Below are 15,940 nucleotides of genomic sequence, written 5' to 3'. Positions count from 1 at the left end.
ATCATCCTGACTTGAAACTATATTGCCATCCCTTCATTGGACCATAATCCTGGATCTCCTTTCCTAACAGCATTTTAGGTGTACCTACAGGAGATGGACTGCAACGGCTCAAGAAAGCAGCGCACTGCTACCTTCTCAGGGGCAATTAGGGATGGGCAACAAATGCTGGCTTTGCCAGTGACCCTCACATCCCACAAAATAAAAAAAAAGTTTCTATCCTAAAGTGACTTTGCATATTAAGTTTCATTCAAGGACTGTACTTTGGGTCCAATTTGCTCATAATGTAGTATTGCCTCAAAAAATGGTGAACTGGGGCAATGAATTAATTATAACCAGGTAAAACGGAATCCTTTCCAGAAAATCTGATCAATAGCAATTTGGATATTAAGTTAAATTGGAATTTCTGACTGCCATAGTGCCTTGTTCCACTGTTGGACTTGTGCATTGATCCTACAGTGTAACCCAATATGGTCTTTCCACCACAGCCCATCAATGTAGTTCTTAGTTGGAGTGGTAATTTTGAAGCTACTGAAGTGTAGCCTGAACGATGGGCTCTGTGCATTCTTGTGTGAGCAATCCATTGTGTTTGGAAGTTTTCACCTACTTTCCTAATGTGAGCTGATTGGAAAGACTTGCCCATCAGATAACTGTAGACTGACCACAGCCTGCACTGAGGTCTGAATAATGACATTGGAATGGACATTTCTGATGTTCCATGGTTTGCAGTACATTGGTGCTGATCAGTAAGTTAAGTGATAATTCCTCACAAGGGATAAAATGTGACACAATGCTATGTTCAATGCAAAGGTATAGATAGAATGTTAAGTAATCAAAGTAAATGCCAACAAGAGTGCCAAGCATTTCTGCATCAAGTATGTATCTGGTGACAGCCAATTATCCAGCTTGGAAATCACACTGGACTCAGTATAATAAACATACAGCCTAGAGCCAAACGTTCTGGTCCAAAGATATTCGGTTAGTTCTATATCCTATCATATATTACCAAGCAGGGTAAAGGCTGTTACAGTAGAACATCATAACTAAGTTGGCACTTTGTCACCCTGAATTTAGCACTGAAATTTGCAGATGAGAATATAAATGGGAGGAGGTCTTGTGGCGGTGGGTAGCATCCATGCCTCGGAACCAGAAGCTAAAAGTTCAATCCCACTCCAGGACTTGTTGGCCAAGGAAGACGCATTCGTAATTCGGCCAAAAAGGTTGAGTAAATCCTTCACACATATGGTGATGGCTAATGGTCAGATTGGGAGAGATTCCTGGTCAGCCATGTGATGGAAAGAAATTGGACTCCCCACCATCACTATTCATAGTTCCAGGCTACAGTATGCATGTAAGTGTATGTTCCCATAGCAACTTGGACACCTTGGAGGGTTGATTGGCTGGACAGCCAATGTGGATCAGATGGGTGCCAGGAGTGCAGGGTTTGATCCCTGTTCCGGCTGAGGTGGACTCAGGACCTGCTTCCTTGCCCAAACGATGGTGGAAGTTGAGGCGCTGTGGGTTGGACCTGCCTTCGGGCAGAGAACTGAAGAAGAATATAAATGAATTTTCAGTTTGAGTGCTAGATCGGATATTGTCATGTAAAATGTTTGCCAGTTAGTGATGCCAGTATTTCTTTCTTTTCCTGTTTCTTTGCAGATAATTGACACTGGCCAAGTCATGGAAGCCATCAACATGTCCAAGAGGAGAGAGCTTCACTGGCCAGATGAAGCAATCAGAATGCGAGCTGGTCGAATCAGCTGGAAAGACTGGAGCCCTCAGGAGGGCATGGAAGGCTATGTAAGTTTCCATGACCATCAAGAATTCCTCCATTTTAGTGATGAATGGAGCACCCCTCTCAATTGCTAGTGTAATTGTTTAATGTGGTGCACAGAGCTCATAAATCGTCACTCAAAGGGTGGAGTGAGAATTGGTGAAAAAGTTGGTATATGGGAGGATAGTGAGTGCATATTTGTTTTCCAAAAGGGGAGCTAGGGCAGTCGTAAAGTTAAATGAGAATATGCCTTTTGATAACCAAGTAGTAGGAAGTAAAGTTCAGTATAGTGATGAATTCAAGTATAATGAAAGATTCAAATGAAAATGCTCAGTTAATGTTAGTAATGCAAATAGCCTTAGTAAATAATGGTAGTGAGATGTTTCATAGTTATCTTTATTTTTAATCTCTCTCTCTCAAACTATAAATGGTCTGTTAAGAAAAAATCCTCAGGATGTGTTGGAGTATTTCACAGCCAATGAAGTACTTTTGAATTGTGGCCACAATGTAGGAATTGTGGCAGCCAATTTGCACACAGCAAGTCCCCCACAAACCGCAATGAGGTAATGACCAAATCATCTGTTTTTGTGATATTGGTTGAGGAATAAATATTAACCAGGACATCTTGGAGAACTCCCCTGCCCTTCTTTGAATAATGTCATGGGATGTGGGCGTCACTGGCAAGGCCAGCATTTGTTGCCCATCCCTAATTGCCCTTGGCGTACTAGGGCAATTACAAATGTGTACCATACAGATAAGAACATTAACATTTGCCCATTGATCAAACTTTTCACTTGTTGATTTCAGTGGGAACTTTTTATCTTAACTGTATTGAAAAACCACAGTGGCTGCTTCAGCATTCAGATTGGTCTCCAATCTCAATTGTTCTGAAGGAGGAATGTGCTCAGCAGTGGAGGTCCAGTAATTTCCCATGGGGAGGGAAAATCGGTGATTTTTGGACCTCCATTATGCTCCTATCTGGTTTCAAAGTGAACTCCTTTGTCCATCCACTTGGCTATTAATTTCACATGACATGGGGAGATGGGAATATATATAGCAAATAAAGAAAACAATAGTGAAATAATGATATTCCAAGACAGTTTTAATCTGGAAACCAGTATATTCAAGGTGAATGAAAACATTGGACAGAATAATTTGCACTTTTGATCATGGAAAGTTCTTCAGTATTCCAGACTTTATTTCCTGCCAGTTCAATATTTCCTTCTCTGTATAATCAGGTGATTCACCGTTGGGTGCCTTGCAGCAGAGAGCCAAGTAGCAGGTCCCACATAGACAAGACGATCCTGCTGGTTCAGATTGAAGACAAGTATGTTCCCATCATTGAGTCTGGGGTCCTGGAACTGGGGGCTAAAGTTTGAAACTCTTGCAACAGTAGCTTGAGTGTGGGAGATGGAAATTGGAATAAATCTCTTTCTGCCATCCTGTGGTCCGAATGCATTACTGCAACAGCTGGAGGCTGGATTGGAATATCCAGAATTTGAACACCCGCAGTAAAAAGCTTCGAAGGATGTTGCTTTGTCAGACCTCACCTGAGGTGAGAAAGGAAAACTGCATGGAGGCAGAACTCTGATCTAAAAATATATTTTGTTTTTTTTAAACATTTAAAAGAATTCTATGCATTTCAAATGCTTTAAAGAACATTTTTCTTAAGTTGTTAAGTAGATTTTTTGGGGTATTTTGTCCATGTTTATTTATTTGCCAATACTGAGAATGCCATAGTTTCATGCAGTGCACGTTTAAAATCTCTTTAAATGAAAATATTGTTTTTGAAGTTATTGATAGGTTAGAATTCTATTGACCATACAAAAGAACTATAATGTCCAATTTGATCATTTCACTACTGTCTCATTCCTTCTGAGTCGTGACTGTGTTAAAGACAACTGCACTAATTAACAACAATGCACTAAATATTCTGGGATTGCTCAGAGCTTTTTATTTATATAAATGCCATTATACTTCAAAAATGCCTTTCGGGATGAGAACATTAATCATCAGCTCATGTCATGCTCCAATCTCGCCTTTACTCTTTTTATTTTGACTTGGAATTTATTTTTATTGTTTCAATAGAACTTGTATACAGTTGTATAATTCTTTTGATATTTATTACTGTGAACTTTTTTTGTTATAAAAGCTTTTGTTTCTGTATATTCAGGGAAAAGAAATTTTAAGATAAAAGCTAACAGTGGGTTTGGCAGTAGTTTTGCTGGACTGAATTGCAAAATGACTGGATACAGTTCACTGTTTCCTCACAGACCGTGCAATTTAAACCCCTTCCTCGTGTAACAAACAACCACCACCACAAAGCATATATCAAGGGGACGGGTGCTTATGTGTATGTATACAGAAAACTTGTAAATAATGTAGTTGATGTTTAAAACAAAGATGACAGAAGCCTAAGTGAAGATTTTTTTTCGCAGTGTACTGCATCTGAAACTAAATACAGTATTGAAACTATGATCAATAAAGCAATTTTATAATAAAGCAAATCCTTCTTGGTGTAACGTTTGTCTCCAATTTCATTTAATCCTTGTTTTGTAATATACAAACAACCTTTTGTTCATATATAGAGAAGACTAAGAGATTTGAAAGCGAGTAATAAAAGGTAACTTGTTTTCAAAGGCTGACAGGTTGATAACCAGAGGGCACAGATTTAAGACGATTAGTAAAGAACCAGAGGTGATAGCTTTTTTGACACAAGTGATTAGGATTTGGAATGCATTACCTGATAAGATGGTACATGCACATTCAATAGTAGCTATCAGAAGGGAATTAGATAAATACTTGGAGGAGAAGTTGTTGTAGGGATATATGGGGAAAGAACAGGCAAGTGGAACAACTCGAACAGCTGGCACAGGTTCAATGGGCTAAATAGCCTTCTCTGTGCTGACACCTTTTATAATCTCGGGACACGACAAAGCCATTCACAGTCCATGAAGTACTTTTCATTGATGTCACTGTAGGCAAATTTTCCCCCAACAATGTCCCATAAACATCCATGTGATAAATGCAGAGATGATATTTTTAGTGCTGTTGGTGGAGGGGATAAATATTGGCAAGAAAACCAGCTGGGGTCAGGTGGAGCCTTAGTTTAGCATTTCATCTGAACGACAGCACCTCCAAATGTGTAGCACTTAGTACTGTTCTGGAATGCCAACTACTCTGGAGTGGGGCTTAAACCCCATGACATTTTGACTCAGAGCCAAAGCTGGCATAAAAGGTAGCTATGGCTGGCACCAAGGCACTATACTATATGTTCTATTTATTCTGAGAACCTTATTTCGTTATAAAACTATCCTCCATGAAAAAGCACTTGATAGTTACAATTTTTCATTTGAAGATTACAGTTCTGGCAAAATTGTGCATATCCTGTGCTGGCAAACACAATATGAATGTCTCATTCTAATTGTATTGCCACCCTCATTGGCTTTTCCCATGTTTGGAACAAAGTCATGGTAGACTACATAACGTTTAAGTTCAGAAATAATCTCAATATAGTACGGCATTTATGTTACACTGAGTTGCAGGCTGTTAACGTTCTCGGGATATGAGCATTAATTTACTGCCATCCTGAATTGCCCATTAGAAGATGGGCTGCATTATGTGCTGAAAGTGCGCCAACAGTGCCATTTGATAGGAAGTTCTAGGCATTTGACCCAGCAACCATGAGCTATTGGTGATATATCTCGAAGTCAACATGGAAGGGAACTTGGAGATGATGTTCCTGTGCACTTGTTGTCTTTGTTCCTTCTAGATAATGGAGGTCATGGGTTGAGAGTTGCTGCAGTGCATTCTGTTTATAATACATGTTGTAGCCAAGGTGTGTCGGTGGTGGGATTGGTATTTGAAGCATCAGTCAAGAAAATTGCTATGTCCTGGATGGTGTTGAGCTTCTTGCACGTTGTTACAGCGTCATCAATCCAGGTAAGAATATTCCATCACACTACTGATTGTCCTTGTAGAATGTGGAGAGGCTCTGGGGCATCAAGAGGTGAATCACTTGCTGCAGAATATTTACTGTCTAGCCATCTCTCATAGCCACTGACCCCTAGAATATTATGATGGGGAGGAGAAGTGCTGGGCAATGAATTGGCCGTTGAACGTCATGGAAAGGTGGTTAAATGCTCTCCTGTTGGAGATGGTCATCGCTTGGCAGTTCTGTAGTGCAAATGCTACTGGTCATTTAACCAGGTCTTGCTACATGCAGGTATGGAGTGCTTTATTTTCTGAGGAATAGGATTAAGGTGACCAGCCTCAACTAAGCACAGCCATCTACCTTTATGCTAGGTATGATTCCATCCATTAGGAAAAACTTGACGAATGTCCACTGATTTTCATTTCATTACAACTCCTTGGTGATCTACTTGGTCGAATACTGCTTTGATGACAAAGGCACTCAACTCACTCTACCCTTCTCTGGAATTCAGTTCATGTCTGAACTTGCACCAAGGCTATAATTAATTTTGGTGCTCAGGAGCCTGCCAGAATATTGGTGAGTAAATGCCTCTTGATAGTACTGATGACTCCTTCCATCATTGTATTTATTGTGTCAGACAATCATCAACAAAAAGTCCTCAACTGCAGAACAGGCTAAATAAAGACTGTCTCTCACATCAGCTGTGAAGGCTACAGTGTCAAGATGATCTTGTCATCTGATCACTGACTCATTGATCGTGTGGACAATGCTGGCACCCAGAGGTCCCCACTTTAAAAAGTCACGTGCAGGCTTCTACCACGGTTATAACTCTGCCCTGAGTAGACGTCATCCTCGAAGCGAGGGACAGCTGACAACAACAATAAATGCAACCAGGACACTTACTGCCCTGATTGATTGTCCAGGTATGCCCTGTCCATAAATGCCAGTATTGTAGCTGTACCGAAACAGTTTAACTAGAGATTTTGATACTTTTAGGGCACAAATCTTCAGCAATAGAGCCAGGATGTTGACTGGATCTATATTACTGAACCATTCTTGATCATTGGTACCTTCTGCACCCTTACCACCTTCAGTGTTTCCTCAAAGGTGATGTCTGTCATGGAGGATCAATGTGATCAGCTGAGGGTGGCATCAGGTGATCAGTAGTAGGTTTCTTTGCCCAAGTCTGCTGTTAACCAACTCCAAACCTTTTACCTGCCCAGCTGTATACCCCTAACCTCTGGTGAATCTATGCTGCAAGGAGAAGAGGACTTAGTATGGAGGGGTCTGGGATGATACATATATTATCTGTTAATGGTACCATTGACAAAATTTTGAAAAGAATATTTACTCTAAACACCTGAACTCAGTGCAGGTCTGCAACTTGACCTTCCATGGGAGGCCAATTATTTTCCTGTTGTGATATTTGATTTCTGCATGATCCTTGATCATCATCTTCTGGCACTGGCAGCTTTGCTCCCTCACAACCTGGCTACCAACACCTCTCTTGAATATACACTTAGAATTTCATCAGTGCTAAAATATATTTAAAAATAAATAATGACTACAACAAATACAAGCAGTCAACTCATAAGAATTTGCTACTTGTCCCAAAAGAAGTTTTTTTTTGAGAGAGTTAACTGTGGTATTTTCTACTTGCTGTGAAACAAAAATCAAGTGAAATTATTCAAAATCAGATGGCCAAGAGCTCTTGTACATTAGCTGATTAGCAAAACAGGACGATTATTTAAAATTAGATCTTTATTCCAATAAATATCTCGCTGCTTTTATTTGATAAAATGGATTTCAATACAGAGAATTTCTCAAAACTAACAATGGGGCATAATTAACGAGCAGAATATTTAATTTACAGCCAACTGTTTGCTGCTTAGGCTTCAGATGAATTGCTCTTTTGCTGATACAAAGATATAAATGAATATCACAGCCACACCATTTATGTAAACAAATGTGGCCTAAGTCATTTTTGAATAGGCCTGAACTTATCCTTGCTTAGGAAAGACACGAGTAAAATCATTGCAGTTACAACCAAATCATGTTATTAGCAACTTTCCAGTTATTGTTCATCAATCATAATAAAAACCCATTACATTTTAATGAGAAAAAAAATCTCAATTTCAAGTTTAAAAAATTAGTTTTGCAAAACTAATTAAAGTATCCCACATGCTGGGGATGATACTTCAGAACTTGGAGTCTGCGCAAAACATCAGTAGAGACCATAGACTCTAATGTGAAATGACAAAGTGCTTATCAATTGTAACTTAAAATTGGTCCCAATGGCAGTCTAAGTTGACCAGATTTGTTTATAAAACTTAGCTAAACCATTGTCTAATCAATTACAACTCCAGCGGTTAAAGGTGTTTCCAGTACAATGGAATTATTTGTTCACCAGCCATTTCCAAATGTGTGACGACACAACTAAGGTTTACTCGAGTACTCACAAACTTGTGTCTTTCCTATCCATTAAAATGAATAGGGAAAATTTGCAAGCTGTCAGGGAACACCAGTAGTAAACCCTGCCAAATCTCTACTATCATGGATTGAAACTATCACTGTGGAACAATATACTGGTTAAATCTGCATTCGGTATTAGTGATTTTAACCTGCTCCACATCAACTAACATCATTGTTGCTCCATTTCAAAAGTTACATTTTTAGCAAAAATTCCTGCCAGCAGATACTATAGGATATAGGATACTATAGGACACTCTGTATCGATTTTACATAAATCTCCAGGAAGCACCTGTAGTAAACAGGTTGATATTTTTAATCCTGTTTTGAAATTTTCCGATCCACTTTCATAAAAGCCACACTGCTCAAACCAACAAATGAGATAAATGTTTGAATAAAAGGAATTTGGTCAGAAATTACAACCCAAATGAAAACTTGTTAAATTAGGTTGGAATAAAGTTGGAAGATGATCAATTTCCTTAATGCCTATTTTTGCTTTTTAAAAATATTCTCAGGACTTCTTAAAGTCAATTGCTAGGCTGCTTCAGAGCACAGTTGGAACTGGAGTCTCGAATGGTTTCCTTCCCTAAAAAGGACATTAGTAAACCAGTTTCTTTCAAAGCACAATAATCCAACAGCTTCATGGTTATTTTTACTGATACCATGTTTAATTTCCAGACTTTCTTCTTTTTAAAAAAAAAAATGGGTTCAAATTCTCAAATTGCTGGAATTAACTCACATTCTCTGGATTACTAGTCCAGTAACACAACCATTATACTACCATATCCCTATGACTAGCACACCACTGGAGCAGAAAATTCAAGAAAGGCTTGTAAATGGAATAGTGCTAAAGTCTGTTGGACCGCCTTGAAGGACTTTTGGGGGATTTCTGGTGGCATTAAGTTAAAGGCATCTCAGCAGCGAGATTTCTTAGGTTTTCTGATGAAAATCAAAGGGTTTACACTTTGGTTAGAAAAGGTTTCCTGAGGAAATCCTCCTGTTTTTGTCATTATTGCACAGTGAACAGAGGAAATCCTCCTCCTGCATTTAACAATTCACTGAATCAAATGAAAGAGGGAAACCTCTTGCTGCATTATAAACAGCCCTATCAGCTGTTTATAAGAAACATTAATGACATTTAAATAATTCTTAAATAATTATATTAAAAACATCAATGACATTTAAACATCAGTGACTGAAGCTTTATATACATGCAGTACTCGTTTTTTCCCCGCATTTTGAGAATCAGGCTGAGCCAACAGTATAACTTGGGTACAAATTGATGCTACCACATTAACTGCTCTTGAAGCCAACACCAGTTTCAAATAATGTAACTGTGGCCTGAGCTATCTTCATTACTAAATAGTACAAATGCAGTTTTAATGTAAACGTTTTGCTTTACATCCAATTCAACAATAGTCAACCCTTTAACAGGATATTTTTATAGCCTTTTCACAACAATCTATTAAGACATTCAAGAGGTTGCAAACCCCTAACCAATATAACATTGCACCGTTCTTTTTGTATGAGCTGCTCTGCCAAATGATACCATTACTAGAACAAATAATGAAGAAAGTCAAAACTTCAACAAGTCACATCAGAACTGGTACAGTCCATTCAGAAAAGTATAAACTTGGACATTTTGATTAGTGACTTATTTTAATTAGTGATTTTTTTGAGAACTTACTTTATTTGTGCCAAATTGAAACTTGAATCTCTTTCCCCTTTTCCTTTACGTATGCTTCATTACAATTCCATGGTTGCCAGCCACTCAGATATCTCGCACAAAAGGCATGTATTATTTCAGATCACGAGTTCTGGCAAACTATTCAACTGCAGGTGCTATCATGGTCAAATCCGATCCTGTCACTGGGCAACCTCTACAAGCAAATATGAACTTTCCAACTGGTTAGGAGACAGTGAAGCAGACACTTTGGCTGCTCTTTCCTGGCTCTAGCCCAGAGGAAAACTCATCACGGAGCAGGCATCAAACCTAGAACCTGGTCTACAGGACTTACCTCACTGGCTAGTGCAGTTATAACATGAATCACTAGGGGAAACTTACTTTAAAAACTACTGATGCATGCATGATATGCCTCAATATTACCACCATATCCAACTGAGCAAATTGGACCGCTTTTAAAATTAAAAACAAATAAATTATTCCACATTTTTCACAAATTTAAAACTTTCTATCTCACAATAATTGTAAAACAGCCTATAGAGAAAATAGTCAAAATACTTTGATAAAATGACTATTCACCTCACTAAAAATTGAGCAGTTCTACCATCATCCAGCATTTCTATTTAAACATTAATTGCTATCCTCTCTATGCTTACATCTTAAGAATCAGTCACAGGCAGTTGATTATTCTGCTCCCCATGGAGTATTTTAGTCTGTTGCTCACATCAGTTGTCCAGCTTCCACTGCTGTGATCCAGAATCATCACAGATTGCCATGGCAACATATCCTTTAGGATTATCCGGATCTACCACCTTCAGGCACTGTCCAGCAGATATCTGATACAAAGAATTATTTACCTATAAAAACATGAAATAAGGATAACATAAACTTTAGTTTTAAATAGACTGTTAGTCTTTTCAGAGCAGGGTATTTGGTCTGTAGCATCCCAAAAATGGCTCTGGAACTCATCATATATTTCTGCAGTGGTAATAGCACTATAATTCATATTACCATTGGTACGTAAAATGGTAGGAACATGGTCCTGCATTCTCCTGCAAAAATTGTATTGTTATAGAGCTTCAGTACACCAAGTGTGGTGGTGATCCTTATCCCATGCTTATCCTTATCCCTAGCCACAGCTTCCCCAATCATCCTTTACCAGCACCTGCTTTCTGGAAAAAAAATGTGGACTGTGATTAAGATCTAAAGTTGTTAAAGCCAAATCCAGATAAAGTTGAACGCCCTTTCCACCAAGTTTGGAGGCGGGGTGGGGGGGTGGTGGAGGAGAAACCTCAACCAAGAAAATAGGAAAATATCTTGCAAGATCTGGTGTGGAAAGTAGCATTGTCAAAGCAGATGAGATGGAAAAACTGGGAGAGCAGTATGTCGTTCTTAACAAAAAAAAGGTTGTGAACAAGTATAGTTGAGGCTGCGGTTGGAGTTGGTGGGCTATCAATAGACGATCTATCCCCAGAGATGGAGAAGTCATAGAAGTCGTAGGAGAGAAGGGAAGAGTCAGAGACTGACCACATGAAGGTGATGGAAGGGTGACGTTAGAAGCAAAATTAATTAAATCCCCAGACTAGGGTGAGGAGAGGGAGTAACGGCAACACATTCTGTACTAAAAGAACAGATCAGGGAAAGGACCTGACTAAGAATGTTCAACAACCTACAAAAAAGCAGGCAAAGCTCTGAGCCAAAGTGATTGTTTTTACCAGAGGAAGTCCAGAAGTTGAAAAAGTTGTTCAATGTGAGAACAAGTTCAGTCAGGTAGAGAGTGGTGAGCAATGGAAACTGGTTTAGCCACCGTTCAAGGAGAGTCAGTCAATCAGGCTGCCCTGGTGGGAAAGATGATGTGGAGTAACTGATCAATGAAAAGGTCACAGCCAAGTTACAGGAACTGGTTAAAACAGCAGAGGGTACCAGGATAGTTGTAGATGGAGGCGAGTAGAAATTGGATAAGGGGAGAAAATATAGAATAAAGAGAAGAGGAATTATGTTCTTGGGACACCAAAAGATTACAAAGAGCTGGGAAACTGAGTTCAGGCCATTGGGTTGAGGGAGGGATGGGGTGAGAAAATTTCCAGGGAAGATAACTGTTTGCTGTTCAGTAATGGGCTCATGGTCCAGGGAGAGGCTTTCAGACTGCGCTAGATTCATTCAAGGGCTTGGGAGAAGAAATGGGGGCTGGAAATAAGGCAGCAGGTTGCAAGGCGATGGAAGACAAACCAAAGAAAGATGAGGATTCAGGGCTAAAGCAGGGAGGAACAGGGCCAGGGTTTATTTGGCTTGATAGGCAGGGGGAAAGTGAGCAGCAGAGAAAAAGAGAGAGGACCTGAACAAGGTAAGGTGCTTAAAGGAGTAAAGGGTACCAGAAAGAGAGACAGGTCCAAGTTGGTAATAAAGGGCCAGTGTGGGTGGTCTGAAGTACAGCCAGGTATAGAGGCACTAATAACGGATAAAACGTCACCAGCTGTGAGCCAAGTGTCTGTTAAAGACTGGGTTATCAATGCAATCATCCATGATAAGGTCATGGATGGAAAGACCTTTTTCATAACTGACCAGACATTCGAGAGGAAAATACAGGGAGAGGCACAACTGTTGACCTACTGATAGAGCCTGGAAGACAGTGGTCTGTGGGCACACCTTGGCAAGATTAACATCGTACATGGTTGTAAAGGCCAGCAAGAGAGGATTGCAGGCTGCTACTTGTAAGAAAACAGTGATGGTTTCTTCATTGGACCCTTCAAAGAGGCAGTAACACAGTAGTTGTGGCCTTATCAAAGGGGAATTCAAGCTGGAATGGCAACAGAAAAGCAGAAGAGTAGTGGAAGATTAGAGTTGGGATTGAAGCGAGAAAAAAAAACTTCTTCCAAGTTGTAAATGTACCTCTCTACCAACAGCACACGTGCAAAACAATAATGGTTGTTCTGCATAAAGCAATTCAGTATTAACTAAAAGTGAATCATTAACCCTCCAAATTAAATGCATTTCTTTTTAAAAACCAAGGTAGAGAACAGGTAAACTGCTCCAGGGCCTTCCACTCTGGAGATAGCCATGACAAAATGATCCAGGTAGCAGCCTCCTCTAACTTCTGAATGCATTTAGTGTCTCCCCTTGATAGCTGGACTAATGAGTGAGCCATCCCATGACATGAACCTATGCTCCATCAGTTTATGGCATAATATTGCTTCTTTGACATATTCAATTATTAAAGTACATTTATGTCAGTTGTTTTGTGAAAACATTTAAACTAGTATTCTTTTGCCTTTCTTGATTCTCCAGATGCCTCATCCAAGCAAAGTGTGCAGGGAAGTAGCCTGTTCCCAGAGCTATCCAAATCCCACTCAGAGACTGGTAAGTAAGAACAGCACAGGAGCTTCTCCCATTGATTTCCGTTCACTGACCTTCAATCAGTGCTTCTTGGCAACAGAACAACAGATCCATAACAAGATAGGAAAGGTCTTGCTATTAATCTGCATGCTAGTATTCAATGGTGGGAATTAAATACACTTTGCCATTGCATAGTTAGTTCAGTTACAGCTCCTGTTGATACACAAGAAACTATGAAGCCAAAGGAAATACTGGTAAAATGTAATAAGCTTTCTGATCAGGAACTAATCTTACCCCTAGCGTCCACTGTTGTGATCCTCCACCACCGTGGCATTTCATAAGACGAGGCGAGTCTGATAAATGGGTTTCAGACATATCCAAACAAAGCAGGTTGGCCAGAATTAGGTCATGTTCTTCATTGTAAATCCAAACCTGTAAGCACCATCAACAAGAAGTGATGGAAAGCAAAAACACAATCTCCTGTAAGATATTAACCAGAATTTTAACAGCAGCAGGTAATCAGGGTACTGAGGACACTAAAAATCTGAAATAAAAAACGGCAGCAAATATGGGAGAGAGAAAAACAGGGTTAACGCTTCAGTTTGATGACCCTTCATCAGAACCTCTGAAGCAGTTATCAACCCAAAATGTTAACTCATTTCTCTCCATAGATACTGCCAGATGCTGCTGAAGAGGGTTCTAAATACATAGGGGCAGCGGGTGAATTGGCCCTTGAAAACTCACAAGTAGCCTAAGATAAAGCAAAGATGGGGGAAAAATTCAAAAAAGGTATTGCTCCAGTTCTGGGCACCACCTAGGAAGGATGGGAGGACATTAGAGGTCTGGACAGAGCAGTACCTCAAAAACTAGGAGTCAATGGATAGTTGACACTTTTTCCTCCTCCCCTTGGAATTTATTAAGTTTTTTTTTGCAATCTTTCAAGAGTTGTGTGTTTTGTATGGGGTGAGGAGCTGGGGCTGTTTCTGAGAGTGGCCTGGGAGGATGCACTGAGGCGAGTCATTTTTAAAAACTTATAAACAGTTCCCCCACCCCTTAGCCCTCTCCCAGTTACAACAAACCTTATACTTAAATATAAAAGAAAATTGGGATCTAGGCACCTCCAATGACGGAGCTGGAGGAGAGAAGGAGTCCAAGATGGTGGTGGATCTAGTAAAGTAGCTCCAGCTGTGTCGGAGGGCGGGAGACGAAACGAGGGCGCGGAGGGAGGGCGGGAGACGAAACGAGGGCGCGGAGGGAGGGCGGGAGACGAAACGAGGGCGCGGAGGGAGGGCGGGAGACGAAACGAGGGCGCGGAGGGAGGGCGGGAGACGAAACGAGGGCGCGGAGGGAGGGCGGGAGACGAAACGAGGGCGCGGAGGGAGGGCGGGAGACGAAACGAGGGCGCGGAGGGAGGGCGGGAGACGAAACGAGGGCGCGGAGGGAGGGCGGGAGACGAAACGAGGGCGCGGAGGGAGGGCGGGAGACGAAACGAGGGCGCGGAGGGAGGGCGGGAGACGAAACGAGGGCGCGGAGGGAGGGCGGGAGACGAAACGAGGGCGCGGAGGGAGGGCGGGAGACGAAACGAGGGCGCGGAGGGAGGGCGGGAGACGAAACGAGGGCGCGGAGGGAGGGCGGGAGACGAAACGAGGGCGCGGAGGGAGGGCGGGAGACGAAACGAGGGCGCGGAGGGAGGGCGGGAGACGAAACGAGGGCGCGGAGGGAGGGCGGGAGACGAAACGAGGGCGCGGAGGGAGGGCGGGAGACGAAACGAGGGCGCGGAGGGAGGGCGGGAGACGAAACGAGGGCGCGGAGGGAGGGCGGGAGACGAAACGAGGGCGCGGAGGGAGGGCGGGAGACGAAACGAGGGCGCGGAGGGAGGGCGGGAGACGAAACGAGGGCGCGGAGGGAGGGCGGGAGACGAAACGAGGGCGCGGAGGGAGGGCGGGAGACGAAACGAGGGCGCGGAGGGAGGGCGGGAGACGAAACGAACAGAACGAGAGTGGGAGGGAGGGAAACGAAACGAACAAAACGAGAGTGGGAGGGAGGGAAACGAAACGAGGGCGCGGAGGGAGGGAGGGAAACGAACAAAACGAGAGTGGGAGGGAGGGAAACGAAACGAGGGCGAGGAGGGAGGGAGGGAAACGAACAAAATGAGAGTGGGAGGGAGGGAAACGAAACGAGGGCGCGGAGGGAGGGAGGGAAATGAAACGAACAAAACGAGAGTGGGAGGGAGGGAGGGAAACGAGAGCAGGAGGGATCACTCTAAGCTCTGCAGTCTTGCCGCACCCAGTCATGAATGGTGGACAACAATTAAACAATTCACTGGAGGAACATACTGAGCATTCACAGCCTGAGAGAATTTCACAGAACTGCACCCTTCCAAGTAAAGAAGTTCCTCATATAAGTCCTAACTGACCAACCTCTTATCCTGAGAAGGATTCTTTTGTCATCTCAGGGGTTGGGATGGTGGGAAAGGGAATGGAAATTACAGAGCACTGGACAAATCATCATACTCATTGGCAATTGCCTTTAGGTTTTTTGGAACCGTAGTTTGGGAGATGGGTTGCTATCTGTTAGGAGGGCCCAGACTTTGAAGGCATAAAAGGACCAGAGACATAAAAATACATTACAGTTAACTCCGCAATAAATTTGTTCCAACCCATCTCACCTCAACCAATGAGGCTAAGAAGTCACCACCTGTCTAGCTCACTTCTGGGAAGAGAAGCGATTATTTCATGTCTTCTCAAAG

The 15,940-nt window shown here is 41.8% G+C and overlaps 2 protein-coding genes across 9 annotated transcripts in view; one reads left to right on the top strand and one right to left on the bottom strand.

Moving 5' to 3' along the window:
• pcnx1 (pecanex 1) overlaps nucleotides 1-4,293 on the top strand; it is a 297,449-nt gene extending 293,156 nt beyond the window's left edge. For all 6 annotated transcript variants that reach the window (XM_078563132.1, XM_078563129.1, XM_078563128.1 and 3 more), the window contains 2 exons: nucleotides 1,657-1,797; nucleotides 3,010-4,293. In XM_078563132.1, coding sequence (XP_078419258.1) covers nucleotides 1,657-1,797; nucleotides 3,010-3,150 — 282 coding nt within the window. In that variant the 3' untranslated portion in view covers nucleotides 3,151-4,293. The remainder of the gene's footprint in view (nucleotides 1-1,656; nucleotides 1,798-3,009) is intronic.
• LOC144693329 (polypeptide N-acetylgalactosaminyltransferase 11-like) overlaps nucleotides 1-15,940 on the bottom strand; it is a 39,702-nt gene that overhangs the window by 4,483 nt on the left and 19,279 nt on the right. For 2 of the 3 annotated variants that reach the window (XM_078563134.1, XM_078563135.1), the window contains exons 11-12: nucleotides 13,486-13,623; nucleotides 7,448-10,715 (exon numbers count right to left, since the gene is read on the bottom strand). In XM_078563134.1, coding sequence (XP_078419260.1) covers nucleotides 10,584-10,715; nucleotides 13,486-13,623 — 270 coding nt within the window. In that variant the 3' untranslated portion in view covers nucleotides 7,448-10,583. Of the gene's footprint in view, nucleotides 1-7,447; nucleotides 10,716-13,485; nucleotides 13,624-15,940 lie in introns of those variants that run through there. The other variant, XM_078563136.1, reaches the window with a different exon arrangement.

This window comes from Cetorhinus maximus, chromosome 18 (assembly GCF_964194155.1).
Source record: "Cetorhinus maximus chromosome 18, sCetMax3.hap1.1, whole genome shotgun sequence".
In the NCBI taxonomy this organism is placed as follows: Eukaryota; Metazoa; Chordata; class Chondrichthyes; order Lamniformes; family Cetorhinidae; genus Cetorhinus; species Cetorhinus maximus.
This window is presented reverse-complemented; position numbering and strand designations above follow the sequence as displayed.